Below are 25958 nucleotides of genomic sequence, written 5' to 3'. Positions count from 1 at the left end.
CTTCATTCAGTTGGATGCGGATATATAAGGGCGCAATGGCACTTGACCAAATGGAAACCATTGGAATTGAGTGCAGAGGCAAGAAAGTGAATTTTCTGATTGGTCACATGAGATCATTGCTCAAGTAAGAAGATTGATCTGGAGTATACAGAATCGAAGTTGGAATTTAGAAATGAGCCAGAATGAAACTCAAATTTTTCAGCTTCAGTGCCCAACTGAACAGGAGATAAGGCAGCTTTGAAGTTTTTTGCATTTATTATATTTAAAGTGATGGATTTTTCTGAGCTCACAGGCAATTATAAGCATTGTTCTTTCAGAGCAAAATAAATAGCTAATCCCTTGGTTCTTCTGGGTTTCCTGCAAATGCAGCAACAATGGGAAAGCTGCATCCTTATTGATAAAGTACTGCAAGACCAAAGTCAAATGCAATAGATAGACCGCTATAAATCAAACCATGTAAGCTTTTTTAAAAATCTGACAAATGTCAACTTATCGAAGTGATTTATGTAAAATAAAACACTTACAAATAGCTAATGTCAAATTAATTTTATGTACACTTCTTATCAATTATGTGGCCCCCTGAGCTACACCAGTAAATCTCTAAATCACAGTTCAGAATTGCCCTTTTTTTAAAACCATTTCCTCAGAGTTTGTATGATGCTGGGTGACCTTCACCGCATCCCCATCATCATAACTGCCTTGCTGACCCTCATGCCTTTCCATTATCACCTATCACTCACTTAACCTTTCAGCCACTCTCCCTTAACATTTACTTTGAGATTTAAGGACCAGAAGATATTTCATCCTCAAACTTATTACCTCATCCGTGCTCTTCCCATCTGTTCTCCACAATAAAAAAAATGTGCATTTAAAATTTACCTTTTTCTTTGAAAGGATGCTCCAGTTAGAATGAGGGAGATAACTCGTATGGCTTTATATTCTTTTGCAGTTCTTGCTTTCTTCCTGTCTCAGGTGTTAAAACTAAAATCTCAGTCTAACAGGCGTAACAATTAGTATTGACATTGGCTGCTGATACAATATGGATACAGATAATAGCCTGGATTTTGTGCTAAGAAAAACAATGGGGATAGTTGTACTCACACTTATTTTTGAGAAAAATAGGACTGCACATTCCTGTCTTTGCGTGTGCAGAGTTAAACTTGGAAATCAGGAAGTTGCTGTCCAATTTGACTGCTCTATATGCTTTATTACACTATCAATGTCACTGAAAAAGCCATCAACCCCATGTAAGGGTAGGGTACTTAAGTCATCAAAAAAATTACAGAAATTACTTCAAGTGTAAATGAACTTCTACTGGTATACTCAGTCTTAATTCATAATGATCCATCTCTGTGGTTCTGAAAAATGTATTTTTTAATGAGTGGTGCCTGATCACTTCAGAATTTAATTGTTGGAGATTTAGCATGAATAATCTTGCATTTCTTCACTTTTTAATCTGTATCTCATCATCTTTTGCCTTATTTTGTTTTATGCACATGATCTTGCATTGACTGAAGTCTTTCAAGTTACTCTTGCTCAGACTCTGTGGCCTGGAATTTCCTCGTTTGGTCATGATTCCAATGTTGGCCTCAATTCAGGAATACAGAATAGACCATAGCAGGATATTAGATGCAATTACAGGGGAGGCAGCCTGTTAAGAAGCCAGCTCAGATGCCCTTCTAATTAAGGACAGTGGGTAATACACAAAAATGAGAATCCAAACCAGCGGGCCGAGGGTGGTGTTCAGCTGGAGTCCATCCTTGGAGAGGCACTGCTGAAACAGGTCGGCAAGTTCAATAGTGCATTAACATTCTGATAAGTTCAAAGCATGTAGAACCAGTGAGGAAGAAGAACCCTCTAAGGGTTGCTTTGTCAGTCATGCTGGTCTTTTGTCCTGACAGAACTTGAATTGGGACATAGGACCTCTGGTTATGACATCCTCTGGTGATGAAATCCCCTGGCCTGCTGCTGAGAGGTTACTTCTAGAGCTGATATATTCCACATACTGTAGGGATAAAGAAGGAATGAGTTTTGCAGATCCTTCAGCAGGAAGATCCCAACTTCCTTGCCTGCCCTTGGAATGTTCGCCTGGAGATGGAAATACATTGGAGAGCTGTGTACTAATTTCTTGGCCCCTTCATCTATAACTCCTTTTACAATGCCAGGAAAGTTTAGCTTGAGTGTCTCATTAAAGATTCTTCGTTCTCATTGGTTGAGGAGACATGCTGTTGTTTGCTGTGAACTGTTGAAGCCTGCAGGAAAGCAGTGGATAAGGGGATGTGTGGTGAGAAGCGAGTGCCATTCTTCCATTGCTAATTAAGCAATTAGATTATGCAAAGTAAACCTACCCTGAAATTAGCTGCTTTTTCCTCCTTTGCCTCTTTCTGAGGTCAGACCATCTGTCTGTCCTATCTCTACCTTCTCTCTCAGATTTGAAGTTTAAATACTTTTGAAATTTATAAGACAGAAAAGAGCAGGCATGAATGGCATTTTCCCAGATGACTATTCCTGGCATGCTGTGGTATCTGCAACCTCCACCAGAATGTTATACTAAGTAATGGGTAAGAGAAAAGGCGAAGGAATAACAAGAGTCTAAGAGCATCGCTCAGTTCATGTTCGATAGATCACCAACTAATGGGAACGTCAGGGAGGAACAAGTTTGCAAGGAAATTGTAGAAATATGCACACGGCAGAATCGTGAGGGACTTGAGTTACCCACATATAGACTTGGATATTGGTAATGTAAGGGGCAGTGAGGAATAAACCAGAAAGGAGGTACTGCTAGACCTGGTTCTTGGGATTCAGGTGAGCCAAGTAGAACAAATGACCGTGGGGGACTAATTAGGGGGCAGTTATCATTGGGCCACAAGAGATTTAGGATGATGATGGAAATTGACAATTGTCAAACTAAAGTAACAATAATCAGTGGACAATGGGACTTCACTGGGGCAAGAACAGAGTTGGCCCAGTTAAACTGGAACCAAAGAGCAGTGGGATAAGCAGTGGCTGAGCAATGAGCAACCTTCATCTCGGTTGGTTCTGGTTGAGTCAAGATTCATTCCCACAAAGGGAAAGGTAGGACAAACAAACCCAGAATTCACTGAATGACAGGAGTTAGAAATTAAGTTAAAAGCAGACAATCTGTATTTAGGACAGGTGTCAGGAGTAAATACAATTGAGAACCAAGCTGAATGCAGAAAATTCACAAGGGAAATTAAAAAGCAAATCTGAGAAACAAAGAAGGATTATGAGAAAAGACAGGTACCTAAAGGGAAATCCCAAAGTCTTCAATTAGCACCTCAACAGGAAAAGGGTGATATAGAAAGAGTAGGGTGATTAGTTACCAAAAAAGGAGAATTACACAGAGCTATGAGATGTGGCTAAAGTGTTAAATAAATCCTTTGCATCTGTCCTTAACTACTTGGCAGATGCTGCAAAGGCCATGGCGACAGGGGAGGAAATTCAGTTACTCAAAAGATTTAAAATTAGTAAGGAGGAGGGAAATAATGTTGTTATCTGCTGGTGCAGCCTTGAAGTGCAGAAGCATGGTAAATGGATTGAAGATGTGCCATGAGGGTTCTTTAATACTGATATATATGTGTGTGTGTGTGTGTGTGTGTGTGTGTGTGTGTGTGTGTGTGTGTGTGTGTGTGTGTGTGTGTGTGTGTGTGTGATATATATATATATATATACAGTGCCCATGTAGCATGCCCTGAAATGTTGGTACTGGTGTTCAGCATGCAGTCCTCAACATCATGCTTGTTCAATCCATTAGGTAAGAGAGGAATTTTAAATTAGGTGAATTGTGTGGAACTGAGGCATTTAACAAGCTGTAAGCCTCCTCAAATGGTAACTCACTGTGTAAAAGATTGCATCTGTCCCAGCTGACGAGTAAAAGATACAGCAAGTTGTTCCTGATGTCAAGGCCGATGTTAAGGTTGACCTCACCGGGCTTCACATGTGACTCCACCACAAATCTTGCCATAGCCCAGGGTGTTCAGGCCTCTATTAGATACTGCTCTATGTTATCCTTTGGAGACATTGAAACTAGACAAATTGTGTCCACTTGTTTGTGGTCAGGGTGTTTTCCCAGCTCCTCTGATTTGGTTGGCTTTTCCATTAATATAGCAGAGAGAACCGAACCTCTGAAGGGAATACGCCAAGATACACCTCGCTGTCTCACTGTGTGGGAGAGATGTACCAACAAATGTACCTACTCATTGCTCTCAGGAATTTTTCCTTTAACTACTCTCATTGCATGCCCCTATTGAAGGAAGGATAAAGAAAGCCATTAAGATTATTGTAAGGATCAATTCTCAATAACGGAAAGACTGAACATCGGAGCAAGCAAACTTGTATTGTCAAAAAGTTAAAGAGATTGACGGAAATAGGAACACATTGAACCAAACCAACTCATCAAATCCTGTAATGAACTATATTATCCATCTTTCCCCACCCTTAAAATCTAGAACTTTGTTCCTGTGTGTACGTATGTACAGATAGTTAATGAGGGTAGAAGTTATAGAGTTTTAAGTTAGTATTTCATATTCCTTTGGTAGCATTGGTTAAAGACAATAATTAAGTGAACAAGCCTGGTGGCATATATATTTCAGTCGGAGTTAGGCAGTTGGGTAGAATTAGGCAATTCAGTGGTAATCAAAGTTTTCCACCTTAGTGGTGACTCCAGGAATAGTGAGGCTTGACCTCGAGCACTATCAGATGAAGGTCAGCCCAGAGAAGACAAGGGTGATACACTTTGGGGCATAGAACTTGGAGAGACAGTATAAAATGAAGAGTACTTTTCTGAAGGGTGTGTAGGATCAAAGAGACATGAGTGTATCGATGTAGTTTTCACATAAGATGACAGACAGGTAAAGAGTTATTAATAAAGCATACAATATTTGAGGCCTCATTAAAAGGGGAAGAGAATAGAAGAGGAAGAAAGTTATTATGAACTTATATAAGATACTGTTGGATCTGTGTGTACTCTTCCAGGTGGCACATTAAAGCAAGGATGTGAATCTATTGGAGAAAGTGCAATAAAAGGAGGTTTACAAGAATGGTTCCAGGCATGAAACATTTTAGTTAGGAGGAAAGATATTGAAGAAATTAGGACTCTTTTCCTTGGAAAGGAGACAGCAAAGAGTTAACTGGATAAACTGTTCCTGTTCATGAAAGGATCAATAACTAGAGAACAGTTTTAAAGTGTTTTGCAAAAGAAGCAAATACAAGGTGAGAAAAAAAAACACAAATTTGAATGAGTTTTTTGAGGAAGTAACCAAGAAGATCGATGAGGGCAGAGCAGTAGCCTTTATTTACTGGGACTTTAATAAAGCCTTTGACAAGGTTACACCTGGTAGACTAATTAGTAAGGTTCGATCACATGGGATTCAAGGTGAGCTTGCCAATTGGATACAAAATTGGCATAACGACACAATACAAAGTGATGGTGGAGAGTTGTTTTTCACTGTGGAGGCCGGTGACCAGTGGTGTTCCACAGAGACCAGTGCTGGTTCAAATTTGTTTGTCATTTAAGTAAATGATTTAGATAAGAATGTAGAACACATGGTTAGTAAGTTGGCAGATGACACTAAGATTGGTGGCATAGTGGATAGTGAAGAAGGTTATTTAAGACTACAAAGAGAACGTAATCAATTGGGCCAATGGGCTGAAGAGTGGCAGATGAAGTTTAATTTGGATAAATGCAAGGTTTTGCATTTTGATGAAACGAACAAAGGCAAGTTTCATACAATTAAAAGTAGTGCCTTGGGTAGTGTTGTAGAACAGAGAGACCAAGGCGTTCAGGTACACAATTCTTTGAAGTTTGCATCACACTTAGATAAGGTGGTTAAGAAGGCATTTAGCATGCTTGCCTTCATTGCACAGACCTTTGAGTAAAGGAGTTGGGACGTTATGTTGTACAGGACGTTGGTGAGACCTCTTCTGGAGCACTGTGTCCAGTTCTGGTCACCCAGATAAGCTTGAGGGCTCAGAAGAGATTTACCAGGATTTTGCCGAGAATGGAGGATTTGCGTTATCTGGAGAGGCTGGATAGGATGCAACTTTTTCACTGGAATATATGAGGTTGAGAGGTGACCTTATAGAGGTCTATAAAATAATGAGATGCATAGATAAGGTAATGGTGGATGTGTTTTCCCTAGGGTGAGGGATTTCAAGACTATAGGGCATATTTTTAAGGTGAGAGGAGAAAGACTTAAAAAAGACACTGGGGGCATTGAGTTTTAGAACAAAGAACAAAGAAAATTTACAGCCCTGAAACAGGCCTTTCAGGCCTCCAAGCCTAAGCCGATCCAAATCCACTCTCTAAACCTATCGTCTAATTCCTACGCATCTGTATCCTCCTGCTCCCTACCTACTCATGCATCTGTCCAGATGCACCTTAAATGAATCTACCATGCCTGCCTCTACTACCCCTGCTGGCAATGCACTCTAGGCACCTATCACCATCTGTGTAAAGTACTTGCTGCGTATATCCCCCTTAAGCTTTTCACTTCTCACCTTGAACACGTAACCTCTCGTTATCGAATCCTTCACCCTGGGAAAAAGCTTATCTCTATCTACCCTGTCTATACCCTTCATAATTTTGTAGACCTCATTGTTGTGGTTCTGTTCGCCGAGCTGTTGCAGACGTTTCGTCCCCTGTCTAGGTGACATCCTCAGTGCTTGGGAGCCTCCTGTGAAGCGCTTCTGTGATGTCTCCTCCGGCATTTATAGTGGTTTGTCTCTGCCGCTTCCGGTTGTCAGTTCCAGCTGTCCGCTGCAGTGGCCGGTATATTGGGTCCAGGTCGATGTGTTTGTTGATAGAATCTGTGGATGAGTGCCATGCCTCTAGGAATTCCCGGCCCCACCCAGACCTCTGACACGAAGTGTATCCCAGTCAATGTTGGGAAAATTAACATCTCCCATCACCACAACTGTGTTGCCTCTATATCTTTTCATTATCTGTTTACCTATTTGTTTTTCTATCTCACGCTCACTGTTTGGAGGCCTGTAATACAGCCCCACCAATGTAACTGCACCCTTCTTCTTTCTCATCGGCACACATTACGTCTCACTGCTCAAGCTCTCCACAGTGACCTCCTTTAGCGCAGCCATGATATCATCCCTGACCAGCAACGCAATTCATCTGTCCCCCCCCCCCCCCCCCCCCCCAATTTTACTTCCCTCCATGTCCTGTTTGAAGCATCTATATCCTGGAACATTTAGTTGCCAATCATGCCTTCAACCAAGTCTCTGTGAATGCTATAATGTCATATTTGGGGCGGCACAGTGGCTCAGTGGTTAGCACTGTTGCCTCACAGCGCCAGGGACCTGGGTTCAATTCCTGCCTCGGGTGACTGTCTGTATGGAGTTTGCACATTCTCCCCGTGTCTGCATGGGTTTCCTCTAGGGTGCTCCAGTTTCCCCCCCGACAGTCCGAAGATCTGCAGGTTAGGTGAACTGGCCATACTAAATTGCCAGTAGTGTGAGGCGCATTAGTCAGGGGTAAATGTAAGGGAATGGGTCTGGGTGGGTTGCTCTTCGGAGGGTCGGTGTGGACTTGTTGGGCTTAAGGGCCTGTTTCAACACAGTAGGGAATCTAATCTAATCTTAAAAAAATACTCCCAAGCACAATCCAAGCCCTCAGTTCATCTGCCTTACCCACTATACTCTTTGCATTAAAGTATATGCACTTCAGGCTGCCAGTTCTTTTGTGTTCATCTGCTCTGCCTATTCTTCCCCTTGGCAATGCTAACTTTGTGATCCTTACACAGTCTCATTTCCACTTCACTGTCTAGTAGTCTTCTCTTCTGATTCCCAGCCCCCCGCCATGTTAGTTTAGAACCTCCAACAGCAGTAGCAAAAACTCACCCATAGACATTAGTTTCAGTCTGGTTCAGGTGTAAACCGTCCAATTTGTAATAGCCCCACCTTCCCCAGAACCCATCCCAATGTCCCACAAATCTGAACTCCTTCCTCCTATACCATCCCTCAAGCCACATGTTCATCCTGCCTATTCTTTCAGTTCTAGCATGTGGCACTGGTAGCAATCCTGAAATCACTACCTTTGAGGTCCTCCTCTTTAACTTCTCTCCTAGCTCCCTGAATTCTGCTTTCAGGACCTCATCTTGTTTTTTACTTATATCATCGGTGCCAATGTGCACCACGACAACTGGCTGTTCACCCTCCCCATTCAGAATGCTCTGCAGCTGATCGGTGACATCTCTGAGCTGAGCACATGGGAGGCAACATTATGCCATCCAGGAGTCTCATTTTCAGCCACAGAACTGCCTATCTAATCCATTTATAATAGTATCCCCTATGACTATGACCCTACGAGTCTTTTTTCCACCCTTCTGAACAGCAGTGCCCGCTGCAGTGCCATGATCCTGGCAACTGCTGCCCTCACCTGGTGAGCCATTTCCCCAACAGTATCCAAAACAGTATACCTGTTTCAGAGGGTGAATGGTCACCCATTCACTGTCTCCCTCAGCAATTCTAACCTGCTGTGTGACCAATTCACTAAACTTTACACAGGTTCGTGTATGGTATGAACTTCCAGAGGATGTGATGGATGCAGGTACAGTAACAATATTTAAACAATATTTAGATAAGTACATGAATAAGAAATGTTTGGAGGGATATAGGACAAGTACAGGGAGGTGGGACTAGTTTAGTTTGGGATTATGGCTATTGTGGACTGGTTGGACTGAAGGGTCTGTTTCTGTGCCAGATAACTGTATGAGTAACCTGGAAGTGTAATGAGGTAGGTTTGATTGAAGCATTCAGGAAGGCATTGTATGATTATTTAAATAAAAACAATGTGCAAGATAGCAGGCAAAAGGCAGGGGAAGGGCACTAAGTGACAGTGCTCAGAGAACTGGGTCAAATGACCTTGTTCTGCATAATAACAATTCGGAGATTCTGGGTCATCAAAGGTAGGTAATTCAGTGCCACTATCTGGTGCTTGTCTCACGAGTAGTGGTAGAGGACACATGATTGTGTAATATCTACAGAAGAGGCAACATTCTTGGCTAACAAGAAAGTTTACTGCATTTAGCAATGATTAGAACTACATTTAGGCCAGCATAATTAAATCAAATCTCAGGGAGCTAGTACAGATTTGCCTGCTCTCTCTAGAAACCTAGATTGGATCTCCTGGTCTCCACCTACAGATTCTGAGTGACATCAATAGAATGTGCAGTTCTAATTTAATGTGAACATTCGCTGCTTCAGAACCATTACCTTACAAGTCTTAATCTAAGCACTGTCCATTTCTTCCTATTAATACAAATTCAGCATCTTTGTTTTAAGTAAAGCTCAGTATAATTCAACTTAGTATACTTCTGAAATCTGTTTTCTCATTTTTCAAACTTAATTGTTGTTGAACATAAAGCAGCAGGAGGGATGGAAAATATTCCAATAATGCAGTTAATTGATCAATTCTAATCCACCCAGAGGGATAAAGTATACGTGCAAATACGAAGACTGCATGGTTCACTTTAATTCAGACTCAGTGCTGGACAAAATTAAACATTAAACTTAAAAGACCTTCAAGCAATTACCTTAACAGGTGCATTACTTATCATAAAAAGTCAAACATTTTTAATAATATTGTTGTGAAATACGTATTCCTTAAATTTCCTCCACTTACATTTGGACAGTGAAATTTAAATTACTTAGAAGCGAACATAAGTAGGTTTCCTCCTTTTGAGAGTAAGCATTTATGGAGAATTTAGCAGGATATTCCTAGTATTGGCCACATAACATTCGTTCCTAAACTCAATGTTGTGTGAAGAACTTTGCAAAATTTTTTATTATTCAAAATATTTTAAAATATTATATATAATAAGGAAAATTTGAGAATTGTCAAGGGAATAGGCTAATTTGGCTTAATTTTTGCAAGCTTTGGAAGATAAAGATTTTCAAACATTTTTAAAAGAGATAATTAATCTATTTCTGACTTGTTTTGCATAAGCAAGTTGCAATTTTAATTAAACACCATTAAAAAGGAAACAAAGTAGTGTTGTGATGCTTGTAAGAAATTTGAGCTACTCAGAAGTATTGGTTGACAGTAAGTTCCTCAACATTGTCCTGACTGTTGTTCAAAAGTCCATAACTGAAAACAAGACTAAAAAATATTACACAAGATATGAGTAGTTACTACTATTCCCTGAAAAGGAGTGCTGTATTTAACACAGAATTGCCTTCACCAGCATAAAAGGACAGCAACAAAGAATGTGCTTGTTTAAAAGGAGAGAAAGATGATCCTTGCCTTTAATTGGCAGGTTATGCTCATAAAAGCTGGCATATGATAAACAAGTGAAACATTTGCAATTTAATTACAGCTGTGAGGGGAATATAACAAAACAATAGTGATATTAATTGATATTGAGAATTCATGAAACATCCACTTTCAACAGTAGACTTCCTAACATTGCAACATTTTGCAGGATTTTTGTCTTCGCTGTCTTTTTAGTGTCTGCACTTTAGTACAGGAACTTCTGTTTCTCAGACTCCTGCATTTCTGTTTCTCTGAGTTTGACCTGCTATTATTCTATTTTTAGTGCACTTGGACTCTCCTTACCCAACCCATATCTCACTATTATTGGGATGTGTATTGTAAAGTTATACTGTGAATAATCTATTCAAATCAGTGACATTATTTATATTGAGATCATAAAATGAAAAGCGTATTTTTTCTGCATCATTGATTTATACCACACAGAAGGAGTCCATTTGACCCATCATGCTTGTGCTACATCGTTGTGAAAATTGTCCACTTCTTTTTATTCATCCGTGGGATGTGGGCATTGCTGAGAGGCCAACATTTTTTGCCAATCACTAATTGCCAGAGGGCAGTTTAAGAGTCAACCACATTGCCGTGAGTCTGGAGTCATACATATGAAAGCAGTTTCCTTCCCTAAAGGACATTAGTGAACCTGGTGGGTTTTTTCCCCAGCAGTCAGCAATGGATTCATGGCTATCATTAAACTCTTGGATCCAGATTTTTTTTATTGAATTCAAATTCCATCATCTGCCATGGTGGGATTTGAACCTGGGTCCTTAGTGCATTATGGATTAATAGGCTAGCAATAGTATCACTCGGCTATCGCCTACCTTTAAGCCATTAAAAAGGCCAATAAAGCCCTTAATCTGCTGTCACCTACAAAATGCCATTGTTCTTCTTCAATTACTTATCCAATTCTTTATTGAATATTCCTATTGAGTCAGTTTCTACCAGCCTTTCAAACAGTCCATTCTAAGTCACAACAGCTTGCTTGGGTGGGGGGACAAAAATCCTCATGTTGCTCGTGATTGGCAAAATTAAACACTTCAAATTGGTCTCTTCTGGATACAGACTCTTCTGGCAGTGGGAATGGATTCTCCTTATTTCCTTTCTTAAAACCATTCATGATTTAAAACACCTCTCTCAAGTCTCCTTTTAGCTTCAATCACTCTCGGGAGAAATTTTTGAGGGGAAATCTAAGGGACAGAATTAACATGCATTAGCAAAGGCAAGGACTAAATTGGAACAGTCAACATAGCATTGTGCATGGGAAATTGGAGTCTCACTAACTTGATTGAGTTTTTTTTTTGCAGAGGTGATCATGAAGACAAATGAAAACAGAGCAGTAGACGTTATCTATGTGAACTTCAGTAAGGCAATCAACAATATTCCACATGGTAGACTGCTTAGTAAGGTTAGATCACATGGATCCAGATTGAGCTAGCCAATTGGATGCAAAATTGGCTTGAAGGTAGGAAACAGAAGGCAGCGATAGAGAGTTATTTATTGGACTGGAGACTTGTGATGCGCAAAGTGCCATAAAGATCAGTGCTGAGTCCACTGCTTTTTGTCATTTATATAAATGATTTAGATGTGAATATAGGAGGCATGATTTGTAAGTTTGTAGATGATACCAAAATTGGTGGTGTATTGGACATTGAAGAAGTTTATCTCAGAATACAATGGGGCCTTGACTAGATGGGCCAATGGGCCAAGTAGTGGCAGATGGCATTTAATTTAGATAAATGTGAGGTGTTCCATTTTGGAAAGGTAAACAAGCAGGACTTATACACTTAATGGTAAAGCCCTAGGGAGTGTTGTCCAACAAAGAGACGTAGGGGTGCAGATATATAGTTCTTTGAAAGTGGAGTCGTAGGTAGATAGGGTGGGGAAGATGAAGTTTGGCATGTTTGCCTTCATTGGGATGCTTAACCCTGTTGGAAAGCCTAGGCGGACACATCTTGGGACATGGCACGAGAGGAAAATTGTCATGGCCACTTTTAGAATATTGCATACAATTCTGGTCTCCCTGCTATAGGAAGAATGTTGTTAAACTTGAGATGGTTCAGAAAAGATTTACAAAGATATTACCGGGCTTGGAAGGTTTCAGCTATCGGGAGAGGCTTGTTTCCTTGAAGTGTATGAAATTAAACGGTGACCTTAGAGGTTTATAAAATAATGAGTGGCACGAATAGGGTAAATAGCCAAAGTATTTTTCCTCGGGTGGGGGAGTCCAGAATTAGAGGGCATAGGTTTAAGATGAGAGGGGAAAGATTTCAAAGAGACCTGCGGGGCAACTTATTAATACAGAGAATGGTGAGTGTATGGAGGTGGTGCTGGAGGTGGGTAGAACTATAATTAAAAGGCATCTGGATGGGTACATGAATAGGAAGGATTTAAGAGGTATATAAGCCAAATGCTGGCAAATGGGACTAGATTAGTTTTGAATATCTGGTCAGCATGAACAGATTGGATTGAAGGGTCTTATTTTCATGCTGTATAACTCTATGACTCTTAAGAACATTGCAAGCCTCTCCAATCTCTCCATATCACACAAGTCTTTGATCTGTGGAAAATTTAAACATAGCAATCAGCTCCTCAACCCCTCTAAGGCCTTTTCACCTTCACCCAGCATGAGCAACCACCTTAAGCCCTGACAGATTGTTTGTTTGCTTCCAGTTCACGATCTGCATATCCTGCATCTTTTGGTGTACCTGGATGTCATTGTCAGTTCACATTGACTGAATTCAGTACAGATTCATTCCAGTTGTTGCAAAGTATACGGAAGCAATGAGACAATTACGAGGCAATACAGCAATTACACTGTGACCCAAGACAGTCTACTTAAAACAATGCCATTAATTATAGTCAGATCGTAACACTAGAACAGCACTTTCATTTGCACTATGGAGCATGGGTTAATTCTGCATTCCAACAGTGTTCCTTTGCTTTGTCTCTCTGAAGGCTTGAGTGAATTCAATGCATAATATTGACACCATTGAACTGACTATAGCAGGCAGCGAGATTAGAGAATGAAGCAAGGACAAATACAATGAGTTCAGCGTGATGGAGGATGGCAAGGAGAATGAGAAGCAAATTGGTAGTTGTGCTTTGCCTTAATTCCACTCCCCACATCCCAATCCTGCACCATTTTTGTCCTAAATAATGAATAAGTATAATTGTTGGACCGCTTCACGAAGAAAAGAATTGCTCAGTATACTTGAGGTGTTGCATTCCTTCAAGGAAACTAATAATCTGTCATAACAGATTTTTCATACTCCTCCCTGGGTTGGTCCCTTTTCATAAATGACTGAACTAGAAATTGTTGAAAGTATTTCCTCAGTATTGATGGCAAGTGAGGTATATTCAATTTACATTTACGTCAAGGTCCATGAAATTTTGCTGGGTGACTCTTGAATAATAGAATTAAAACCAAACATTTTTTTCCCTTCTTTCCCTCAGATTTTTAGCAAACACAAGCTTCGATGGCGTCTCAGGTTATATTAAAGTAACAGATCCATCTGTTATCACTTCAGACAGCCATTACTACATCTGGAGCCTACAGCTTGACCCTGTTGGGAAGCCTATGTGGACACGTCTTGGGAGATGGCACGAGAGTAAAATTGTCATGGACCATGGGATTTGGCCCAACAAGGTGCAGAAACCAAACAGTGGTGGCAGCCACTCGACCCGGCTGCATTTAAGAGTAGTTACCCTTATTGAACATCCCTTTGTATTCACTCGCAACGTAGATGCAGATGGCCATTGCCCTGCTGGTCAGTTGTGCTTGGATGCTCTTACAAATGATACTACCATCATCGAGAGCCTCTTTGAGAACCTAAAGTCAGGGAATGATTCTGTGCCAATGGAATACAAGAAGTGCTGCTATGGCTATTGTATCGATCTCCTCGAAAAGCTAGCAGATGACATGAGTTTTGATTTTGACCTGTACATAGTTGGCGATGGGAAGTATGGTGGCTGGAAAAATGGTCGCTGGACAGGGCTGGTCGGTGATTTGCTCAGTCGTGCAGCGCACTTAGCCGTCACATCTTTCAGCATCAACTCAGCAAGAAGCAAAGTGATTGATTTCACCAGCCCTTTCTTCTCCACCAGCCTAGGCATCCTGGTGCGGACTAGAGACACGACAGCCCCCATCGGAGCTTTCATGTGGCCACTGCATTGGTCAATGTGGGTGGGGATCTTTGTGGCTCTTCATGTAACAGCATTATTTCTAACTCTGTATGAATGGAAGAGTCCTTTTGGGATGACTCCCAAGGGGAGAAACAGGAAGAAGGTCTTCTCCTTCTCTTCAGCCCTCAATGTCTGCTATGCCATTTTGTTTGGTCGGACAGCTGCCATAAAAACCCCCAAGTGTTGGACAGGACGGTTCCTAATGAACCTGTGGGCTATATTCTGTTTATTCTGTCTATCCACATACACTGCTAATCTAGCTGCGGTAATGGTAGGGGAGAAAACCTATGAGGAGCTTTCAGGAATTCATGATCCTAAGGTAAGAAGTGCTGCTATTCCATTAAGTTTGGATACAAAAGCAAGGATAATCTGTACTGATTTACATTGCGCCATGTATGCCATTGTCATGAATCACTATGGTTTCAGATCTTATTTGTTCCCAGAGCTCTACATGCTTTCTTATTTATGCAAGTGAGAGGAAAACTTTAATTAAAATGTCAGCTCAAAATCCGTTCTTTATACTGAAGGTTTCACAGTGTGTTTTACTGTGTCCAAAAATGTAACAGAAAGTCCATACATTTACCTGTCGCATAAATTGAAATAGGCACTACTGCTCAAATAAAAATAATACTGCACTTAGAATGTCTATTTGAAATGCCTGGAGACTAGATAATGAAATGTTATGCTAACAACAGTTCATAATCACATTTTTTTCCATTCAAATGCAGCAGAAATTCTCTTTAGGAGACATCCCACCTATGGAATTTATTTCTCAACTCTTCTGTAGTTCTGACTTTGGGTTTTGGCCTTATTTGGTAATTTGTTTCCTTCCGAGCAGTAGCTTTAAGATTTCTGTGCATGGGGAAAGCCAAATTCAACTAAAGATTGTTGTAAGCTTTGAGACAGGGACCTCGCTGAACTTACCATAATTTCATGCCGAGCACTGTTCAAATTCATAACCAGAGCAGGGGCCACAAGGGAAACCCGAGGCAGGAGACAACTGTGGTCGGAGGAGAAGTAGAGGCTAATCGTGGCAGTATGGACATAAGGGATTGAAAACTGCTGAGAATTTTAAAATTGAGGTATTATTGGATCTTTCGTCAAGATTGATCCCTGGCATGGGAGGGCTGCCCTGTTGTGGGAGACTGAGTAAATTAAGACAACACTCTGAAGTTTGGTAGAATGAAAAGTCATCAAGATTTTGAAGAGGCTCACACAAAGCTGATATTGAGAGGTTCTTTGTCCTACCTGAAAAACCTGGAACACTGGTGTATAGTCTTAAGATAAGTGGTGTAGGACTGAGATAAAGATTAGTTTCTTCACTCAGACAATAAGAAATCTTTGGATTGTTAATCCCAGAACATTAAGTTTGTTTTTATTCATTCATGTGGCAGTATTTATCGCTTTGAGGATGTTGGTGGCAAGCTGCCTTCTTAAGTTCCTGCAGAACTTACAATACAGTGTTGATCAGAATACTATAATGAATGGGGTTTCAGGATTTTGACCAGCAGCAGTAAAAGAACGGTGATTATAGTTCCAAGTCAGGGTGTGAGTGGCTGTGAAGGGAACTCTCAGGTGGTGTTGCCTTGCATCTGCTGCTCATCATTCTTGATGGTGGAGGTCATGGGTGTGGAAGGTGCTGTCAGAAAAACCTTGGTATGTTGCTCCAATATATCTTGCAGATGGTATGCATTGATGCCACTTTGTCTCGGTGGTGAAGGGAGTGAATGTTGAGCTCGGTAGATAGGATGGTACTCAAGCAGTTTTTATTCATTCATTCATAGAATGTTGGTATTGCTGGCCAGGTCAACATTTATTGCCCATCCTTATCTGCCCCTTGTGCAATTAAGAGTCAACCATATCATTGTGGGCCTGGAGTCATATGTAGGAGGAGAAAGTGAGGGCTGCAGATGCTGGAGATCAGAGCTGAAAATGTGTTGCTGGAAAAGCGCAGCAGGTCAGGCAGTATCCAAGGAACAGGAGAATCGACGTTTCGGGCATAAGCCCTTCTTCAGGAGAAGGGCTTATGCCCGAAACGTCGATTCTCCTGTTCCTTGGATGCTGCCTGACCTGCTGCGCTTTTCCAGCAACACATTTTCAGCTGGAGTCATATGTAGGCCAGACCAGGTTAACATAGCAGTTTCCTTCCCTAAAAGAACATTAATGAAACAATTTTTTTTGGACAATCAACCATGATTTCATGGTAATTATTAGACTCTTCATCTCAAAATTTTATTGATTTCCAATTCTAAAATCTCCATGGCAGGATTTGAACAGGGCCCCAAAAACATTACCTGAATCCTTGTATTAGTAGTCTAGCAATTGCACCACCAGGCCATCCTCTCCCTTCAGTATGGCTGACTTAGTTCAGTATCTAGTCAATGGTATCTCATCCCAGTACCTGGATATTGACAGTGGTGGATTGAGCAATGGTAATGCCTATTAACACTAAGGAGCATTGGTTAGATTTTCTCTTGCTGGTACTGGTCATTGCCTAGCATTCATGTGGTGCAAATATTACTTACAGCTTGACAGCCCAAGTCTGGTTGTTGTCCCGTTTGTTCTACATATTGCTTGGAACTGTTTCAGTATCTGTGGAGTCCCAAAAAAGTGATGCTGAACAATGTACAAATCATCAAGCATCTCTAAAGCTAGCCATGTGATGGAGAAAGATTATTGATGAAGCATCTGAAGATAGTTAGATTTAGGACACTAACCTGAGAAACTCCTACAATGATATCTTGGGATGAAGTACAGAGGAAACTCGATTATCCAAATATCAATTATCCGAAAATTGGATTATCCGAACAGAATCTGAAGGTCCTGTGAAATAGTTATAACAAGGTGGTGTTACCATCAATAGTGTCACCATTGCACCTTTTGTTAACAGTACAGGGTAAATGAGGGTTACCTGCACTGAAGATGATCTGCAAACATTGCATAAAAGGGGTGTTAATGACACTGGTGCAACAATCTCAGTCAGGCAATTGTAGCAGTGTTAAAATAATTGTAACCGACAATGGTGCAACGGTCATGTATTTAGTTTAATAGAGGAATACAGGGGGTACTTGCACTAAAGATGATGTGCAAGCATTGCAGCAAAGAGGTGTTAATGACACTGGTGCAACAATCTTAGTCATTCAATTATTGCGGTGTTGAAAGAATTTTAACACATAAAAATGACTGATATGCTGAAGGATTTAAAATGCATGACAAAATCAGTGGTGTCTTCATTCCTCTCCGACTTTTTTCTGAGTTCGTATCTGGTGTAACTGATCGAGTTTGTTGTATGTACTTACCATGTCTGTGAAGAGAAAGTGGACCACAGTGACAATTGAACAGAAAAGTGAGACTTTAAAGCGTCTGGGGACCGTGGTGAAAAGGCATCAAAGATTTCACAGGAGTACAACATTGGAATTGCGACAGTGTCAGACATTGGGAAAGCAAGATTGAGAAATTCATCAGCCAAAGTGACACGGTAAATGCTCTAAAAAGAAAATCCATGAAGCCAGCAATGGATGAGCAACTCGACCAAGCTGTATTTTTGTGGTTTTTACAGCAGCATGAAAAGGGATGATACGAGAAAAAGCTGCCAGTTTCCATGAAAGACTCCCCACCGGTGAGTCTGATCGCAGCGTGTCATTCGGCTGGTTACAGCGCTTCAAACATAGTCCCGGCATTAGGCAGCTCAGCGTTCTTGGAGAGCAGAAGTCTGTAGATGGTAGCACTGTGGAAGGCTAGAGACTGAAATTGCAGGAAATTATGAAGGCATTTACAGTCAAGGGTGCTTTGTTCATGATTGCTGAATCTTGGGACTGCATTAAGCCATCAACAATTGCAGAGTGTTGGTACAATTGCAGAGTGTTGGTACAATGGCTTGCGTGTTGGGAGCCATGCCAGTGTTCAGGACGGGTATACTCTTCAAAGGCTAACCACTGACATCACCGAAAACTGCAGACAACTGGGTTTAGGAGACTTTGTAGAGGCTGAGATCGATGCTTGGGTGAACCGTGACAACGGCATTGGAGCAGAGACACTGATGATCAAATAGTCAACGTAGTCACAGAAGAAAAGCAGGAATGTATGGATGGCGTGGATAGTAAGGAAAGTCTGATACAGACACCACCTCCAGTCCCTGTTAACGAAGCTCATAACAGTTCGCGATGTTTCATGGAGTACTTTGAAGCACAAGATGAAGCTGATGCTGTTCAGTTGATGCATCTTCGCCAAATGTTACTGTTCGCGAAAAAAAAAAGACAGCAGCACCTCAAGCAACAGTGGCTGGATATTTTCTTCGGAAATAATAACCAACCTCCACCTCAATTTATTATTTTTACTGTACAGGTACAGAAAAGGTGATCTGATTTGGAAAATGTCATGTTTTTTTTTAAGTGATATCCAGTGTTTGTACAAATTCTACCGACTGAGTGAAATAAAAACTCTGTTAACATGATTTTTAACACAATTATGGACAGCGTGGCTTCCTTTGTTTAAGGTCAAATCAATTAACCAAATAAACAATTATCCGAATCAAAACCTGCCTGCCCATGGACTTTGGATAATCGAGGTTCCTCTGTAATTGATCTTCAGTAATGATAACCATCTTACATTATGCCAGATGTGACCCCTAACTTCCCGTATTGACTCCAGTTTACTAGGATTTCTTGATGCGACTGACTCAAATACTGCCTTCATGTCAATGATCGTCACTCTTACCTCACCTCTGGAGTTCAGCTCTTTTGGATCATCACTGTAGAGGTCAGGAGCCATGTCGCCCTGGCAGAACACAAACAGACCATCACTGAGCAGGTTATTCTTTTGCAAATTCCATTTGATAGCACTGTTGATCATCTCTTCACTTACGTGGATGAAAGAGTAGATAGATAGAAGTAATTGGCTAGGTTGGATTTGTCTTGGTATTTGTGCGTGGGTCATTCCTAGTCAATTTTCCACAAATGAGACTAGATGTCAGTGTGCTGGAACAGCTCAGCAAGGCTAATTCCAGAGAACAAGTCTTCAGTACTATTGCCAGAATATTGTCAGAGTCCATAGCCTTTATAGAATCAGTGCCTTCAGCTGTTGTTTGATATGTTGTGAAGTGAAGTGAATTGGTTGAACACTGCTATAATGCAAGAGACTTCAGGGAGTAGAAAAAGATGAAAAACCTACTTTTCACCTCTGTTTGGGCTTCCCCATCATCATGGACGTGGAGTCTCACCTTCTGTTAGTTGTTTGTCCACTTCAATTCACGATTGGAAGTAGTCAGGCTGCACAGATTAGATCTGATCCATTGATTGTGCCATGACTTGGCCCTCTCTCTCAAGCTGTTTCCACTGCTTGGCACTCAAGTAGTCCTGCATTGCAGCTTCACCAGGTTGATACCTCATATTTGCAGATGCCTGGCAAGCTCTCCTGCACTTAATGTTGAATGAGGAATGGTCTCTTGGCCTGGTTGTAATGGTAGAGCAGGGTATATGCTAGATCAAGAGATTACAAATTGTGGTTGAATACCATCCCACTGCTGCTAATGGCACCCAGTGCTTCATGTATGCCCAGTTTTGAGTTACTGGATCTGTTTGAGTTCTGTTCCATTTAGCATGATTGGAACATACAGATTTTATGGTCTCATAACAAATCAAGGATAAGGATAAGTTGAGGAAGAGGATCAGCTACAATATTGAAAGATGAAACAGGCTTGAGGGTTTGTATGGTCTACTCCTGTTTCTATTTGTTATGTTCAGTCTTGAGCAGGTCCTGGAATAGCATGAGGGTAAAACTTCTGACTGCTTGCTCTTCTTGCTCTTGTGCAAATCTTGTTGCAGGAAGTTGGCATAGACTTCATTTACAGATGCATGTTGGATTATGCTAGCAAATTCTAAAAGATCGCAGCTGCCGCAATTTACCAGGAGCATCCATTTTTATGGCAGAATTAAGCAACTAACTTCTGTAGTTCAAATGAATGATGAACATTTTTCAATAAATTTTAAATCTAAAACACTATCAGTAAAAATCACAAAAAGCTACCTTCCAAATTTAGTAGGTAATAGATAAGGCAATAGAGTATTGGCTTTTATTTCAAAGGAAATGGTGGACAAGCAGAGAAAGGTCTTGCTAAAACTAGGAGAAAAAGTGAGGACTGCTGATGCTGAAGATCAGAGCTGAAAAATGTGTTTCTGGAAAAGCGCAGCAGGTCAGGCAGCATCCAAGGACCACGAGAATCGATGTTTCGGGCGCTTGCTAAAACTATACAAGGCACCAATCAACATGCAACTAGAATATTGTGAACAGTTTTAGATCCCTTATTAAAGACAAGATACAGTACAGGAGGTAGTCCAGAGATGCATATCACTTTTGAGTGGCACTATGGTTAGCACTGCTGCCTCGCAGCGCCAGGGACCCAGATTAGATTCTAGCCTCGGGTGACTGTGCAAACTCCACATAGACATTCTCCCCTTGTCTGCGTGGGTTTCCTCTGAATGGGAGGAAACCGAAGCACAATCCAAAGATGTTCAGGTCAGGTGAATTGGCCATGCTAAATTGCCCATAGTGTCCAGGGATGCATAGGTTAGATGGATTAGCCATTGGAAATGCAGGGCTACAAGGATAGGGTGGATCTGGGTGGAATACTCTTTGTTGGGTCAGTGCAGACCCAATGGGCCAAATGGCTACTTCCACAGTGTAGGGACTCCGATTCTAGAACATGACCCAGAACATAAAGTTCCCTCCCCTTTTTGCACACCAAGTCCTGAAGATGCTAGTGGACAGGATGGCGGAGGGGAGTGAAATCCTTTTCCCTTTGGCCACTATTGGAGTCAACACCACCAGATATAACCAGTAGACACCAACAGCGACTTGGGTCACAGGTGTGTCCTAGGCTAAAAAGGCAAAATGTGAATGATGCTCTGCACTTCACGAGAATTGCGAGCTTATCCTGCCAGCTTATCGTCAAAGAACACAGCTCAATTGAACTCTGCCACTGCACATTTATTCCACCAAGGCTGATTGATTACAATTTTCATTATTACATGCATCGTGTCCACCCATCCCAACCTTGAGGACTACTAACCCTTCTTGCTTTCAGTGTTTTCTACTTCCTTACTGGGGCCTCCTCACCTGCTACTCAGTCACCGCCAAATGTTCTTCCATCCACTTCCATCAACCCCTCACTTTATCACAATGCAGGTAAAAGTGACCCCTCTCCCATTGGACCATCCCAGAATGATATCTCCACTCTGACTGACAATTCCAGTCTGATTGCAATTGGGCTGTGGTCAGTCCTGCAAGTCAATCACCAAAAAGCAAGGAAACAGATTTCCCCCCCCCCCCCCACTCCAGTGGGGCCAAGTAAAAACTAGGTTTTTAAGTTTAAAAAAAACACAAGATTTACCTCCATTTGTTTCAGTTTAGCTGTATTTCCTGCTCAATGTGCACTTCTTAACCTGAAGAAGATGAAACAGACTGGTTAATACTTTGTAGAAATATCTCATTCAGTCTGCAAGTATGATCCTGAGCTTATGGTTGCTTGTCATTTCAAATTTCTACCTTATATCCATGCTGCCCCTTGTGTTTTTAACCTAATAGTATTCCGGTTATACGGAATACAAGCAGAGAGATAATACCACATCATTGCATTTGACACTACACGGCCTTCTGGACTGAACGTTATGTTCAACAAGTTAGATTCCATCCTCTGCCTCTATCCTGGTTTCTGTACTTATTCCCATTTTGTTGTTTCACTAAGTTAATCTTTGTCTTGTTTTCTCTTTATCGCATCATGTTGCATTCAGATGGTTTATGTACCATTTCACGCCTCATTCGGATACAGCCTTTATTTCTTCATGACATCTATTACCGCTTGCTTTGGCTGTTATAGCATGAAGTCTTTTGCTGTTTAAACCTTCCTGGCCTCCGTTCTATCACAGGCCTTCTCACTGGTTCTTCCAAATTAAAAATTCAATTTTTTGTTAGTTCTGATGAAAATCCAATCAGCCCGAAATGTTTATGCAGAGTAAATGGTTAACACTCATATGTAAATGAGGTAAAAACAATGACTGCAGATGCTGGAAACCATATCCTGGATCAGTGGTGCTGGAAGAGCACAGCAGTTCAGGCAGCATCCGAGGAGCTTCGAAATCGACGTTTCGGGCAAAAGCCCTTCATCAGGAATGGGCTTTTGCCCGAAATGTCGATTTCGAAGCTCCTCGGATGCTGCCTGAACTGCTGTGCTCTTCCAGCACCACTGATCCAGACTCATATGTAAATAGCTAACCTACATTAGTAGTTATACAAAGAACAAAGAAAATTATAGCACAGGAAGAGGCCCTTCAGCCCTCCAAGCCTCACTTCTGCGGATCCTCTATCTAAACCGGTCACCTATTTTCTCAGGATCTGTATCCCTCTGCTCCCTGACCATTCATGCATCTGTCTAGATACATCTTAAATGACACTATCGTGCCCACCTCTACCACCTCCTCTGGCACCCACTATCTTCTGCTTAGAGAACTTTCCACGCATATCTTCCTTAAACTTTTCCCCTCTCATCTTGAACTTGTGAGCCCCAGTAATTGAGTCCCCCACTCATACAAAACACCATATGATAGTAGACTCTGCAGAGAGAATCCAGTGTACAGCCTTGTGTTAAACTTAAGAGTACTGAAGTGACTGGAACCAAGTCAGCCAGCTGGACCTGAAAATATGACTTAACAGCCCCAGAGACCTCTGGCTGACATGAAAAGAGGAATGTCAGAGAGGCAGACACTGGTAGTTGACTCTGAATGAGGCAATACTAGAGTCAAGAACTGTTCATTTGTAAATAAAGGGTAACTTGGTGATGGATATCATCCTCTATGGTGGTATTTCAAGAGCAAATAATTAGCTGTATGGTAAATAGAAAGGTAATCACACCAACAGGTCGAGACTCAGACGTCTCTCTCGTACACGATCCAAGGTAACCTCTTTAAAGATCCACCGCCATGATAACAGTAAACAAAGAAATTGCTGGAAAATCTTTGGAGAATTCAGAGTTTTCAGGTCAAATGGTCCCACATGAATGATGAGGTCTTGCATCATTTTTGCCCTAAACTATAGATTTCCAGCATCCACAGTATTCAGCTTGAATTAGTGCAAATGTTCCAGCTCCTATTTCAAATTTTTATCATTATCATATTTGATTGCTTCCAAAGTATTGGATAAGATATCTGACTCCTGAATGAAACTCTGGAGCCTATGGAGCTTCTCTTTGAAAGAATTGAACAAATGTGCACATAATGTGCCGTCGGGCGACACGGTGGCACAGTCGTTAGCACTGCTGCCTCACAGCGCCAGAGACCCGGGTTCAATTCCCGCCTCAGGCGACTGACTATGTGGAGTTTGCACATTCTCCCCATGTCTGCGTGCGTTTCCTCCGGGTGCTCCGGTTTCCTCCCACAGTCCAAAGATGTGCAGGTCAGGTGAATTGGCCATGCTAAATTGCCCGTAGTGTTAGGTAAGGGGTAGATGTAGGAGTATGGGTGGGTTGCGCTTCGGCGGGGCGGTGTGGACTTGTTGGGCCGAAGGGCCTGTTTCCACACTGTAAGTAATCTAATCTAATCTAATCTAATCAAATCAGTCAACATTTCCCCCATCTCAAACATAAAAAAAAACATAACTATCCAAATGTTTTGAAAAGCGCCTCCACCTTACAATAGAAAGTAAGGACGAGAGGGGTGACCTGATGGAAATCTTCGAAATTGCGAAGGGATTTGACAGGGTAAACATAGGGCTGAATTTGATGGGCTGCCTGCAGCAAGGAAGGCAGGTAGTTCGCCCCATACAGTAGACCCAGACAAGTACCCCTAGCTTGTACCCCCTCCATAAATTATAGGGTGTCAGGGGAAGCTTTGATTAGACTGGCTCCCAATTCAGGGCCTTGAGGGCAATGATGTCAAATTAAAGGATGCATCCCGCCACCTCTCTGATGAATTGGGCAGTGGGAAAGGTCTGTATGCAATGTGTAACCTACGAGTTTTAATCAGTGAAACAAGGTTTTGCCTCCTTCCTCATCCTCTGGTGTCAATCTGGAGACCCCTCAGTCCCACAGTTCTATTTGCCCCACATGCACCCTTCCTCCCCCTGCCTGTGGCAACGTCTCCCCACCCCACCTCACCAGGCCCTGTTGAGATCACAGATTTACCTGGATGTCTGGGGCAGCACTGGATGCCAGCCCCTTGGCTTACCTGGAGGACTGATTACAACCAACCCTGCTGCTGGCATTGCTGGTGTACGGTTCATCCTCCTGGAGCTGGGTGGATGTTCTTCCTCATGCTAATCGAAGGGCCATTGTCTGAAAGAAATTAAGGTAGTCTGAGCCAGCGAGGTGGAGTCTAACATCAGAAATTTAATCTAGAGTGCGGGCTTAAATGTTTGACTGTATGGTCCAGTCTGAAACTGGAGATCATCAGTACAAATTATATTCCAATTAAATCACCAATTAAATGAATACAGTTAAAACATTAATTTAAAAGGAAACGTCCGTACTTGGAGATTTATGATAATATGGACCTCAAGTCAGTGGAAGAATTGTGGTGATTAGCATGTAAAGGAAAGCTTGAATGATGACTCAAGCCCTTTACAGCCAGTTAAGTACTGCCTTGTCACTGTTGTACATGAGATGTACAGTACACCTAATTTGCGTACGGCAAGCTCACAAACAAATGACGTGGCTGTCAGTCTGAAAGCATGAGCTATGCATTAACAAAAACCTCATCATGTATTTGGGATCTCCTCAAATCCTGCCATTGTCATCCAGAACAAGTTAAACAGAGCTACTCAGAAAATAAAACTTGCACAGATTGGTTTTTATCCCACTTGATCCACAATCATAAAAACAAGGAGTTCTGCAAATCAGTGTCTGTGAGTCGAAATCTCTGTAGTCAGTAAAGGATCGGCCTCTATTTATGGGCTCAAGCCAGACAGTGGGACTTGAACCTGCAGTTTTCTACCTCAAAAGTAGTGAGTGCCACCCAATGAAAAAGCTGCCTAAATTAAATCCAGTAATGATTTGGAGTGAAGTTTTAGAATACTAAACACTGGCTGCTGTTATGATCCATATGAAACAGGACTCAATGCCTTGATTACAAATCTGTGCATTCACGTTTCACAAAAAAAATTTAGTAGTTTCATATCAGGGGCATAACAACAAGAAAGTTTTCATTTTTTATGACCTAACTACTGTTGAGAGGAGCATCTTAAAACATTTTACAAACAAATGTAAGACCATTGGATGCGAACTTATGGGGCAAGGATAGAAGAGTGACAATATTTGAAGATGGATGAATACTTACTGAAGATACAATGGTAAAATGGGCTTTGAAACCCAGCTGCAGAGATGATCATTTACAGGAAATCAATTCCACAAAGTCAGACATTGAGATGCTGACTAGTCATCACATGGAGGGAACCAATTCTGGATTCCTGTTATGTCCCCTGCATAATATTC

General features: G+C 41.5%; 1 protein-coding gene and 1 long non-coding RNA gene across 2 annotated transcripts in view; one reads left to right on the top strand and one right to left on the bottom strand.

Moving 5' to 3' along the window:
* The window catches only part of LOC148151863 (uncharacterized), a 120781-nt gene extending 103501 nt beyond the window's left edge, over positions 1–17280 (bottom strand). The window contains exons 1-2 of the long non-coding RNA XR_015760110.1: positions 17200–17280; positions 17008–17074 (exon numbers count right to left, since the gene is read on the bottom strand). This is a non-coding gene — a long non-coding RNA (uncharacterized LOC148151863). The remainder of the gene's footprint in view (positions 1–17007; positions 17075–17199) is intronic.
* grin3a (glutamate receptor, ionotropic, N-methyl-D-aspartate 3A) overlaps positions 1–25958 on the top strand; it is a 144620-nt gene that overhangs the window by 63532 nt on the left and 55130 nt on the right. The window contains exon 3 of the mRNA XM_043715600.2: positions 13754–14801. Coding sequence (XP_043571535.2) covers positions 13754–14801 — 1048 coding nt within the window. The remainder of the gene's footprint in view (positions 1–13753; positions 14802–25958) is intronic.

The sequence above is a fragment of the Chiloscyllium plagiosum genome, unplaced genomic scaffold (assembly GCF_037043375.1).
Source record: "Chiloscyllium plagiosum isolate Xiang-an unplaced genomic scaffold, Cpla_swu_hap1 HiC_scaffold_2, whole genome shotgun sequence".
NCBI classification, from domain to species: domain Eukaryota; kingdom Metazoa; phylum Chordata; class Chondrichthyes; order Orectolobiformes; family Hemiscylliidae; genus Chiloscyllium; species Chiloscyllium plagiosum.
Note: the sequence above shows the minus strand (reverse complement) of the source record. Positions and strands in the feature narration are given on the sequence as shown.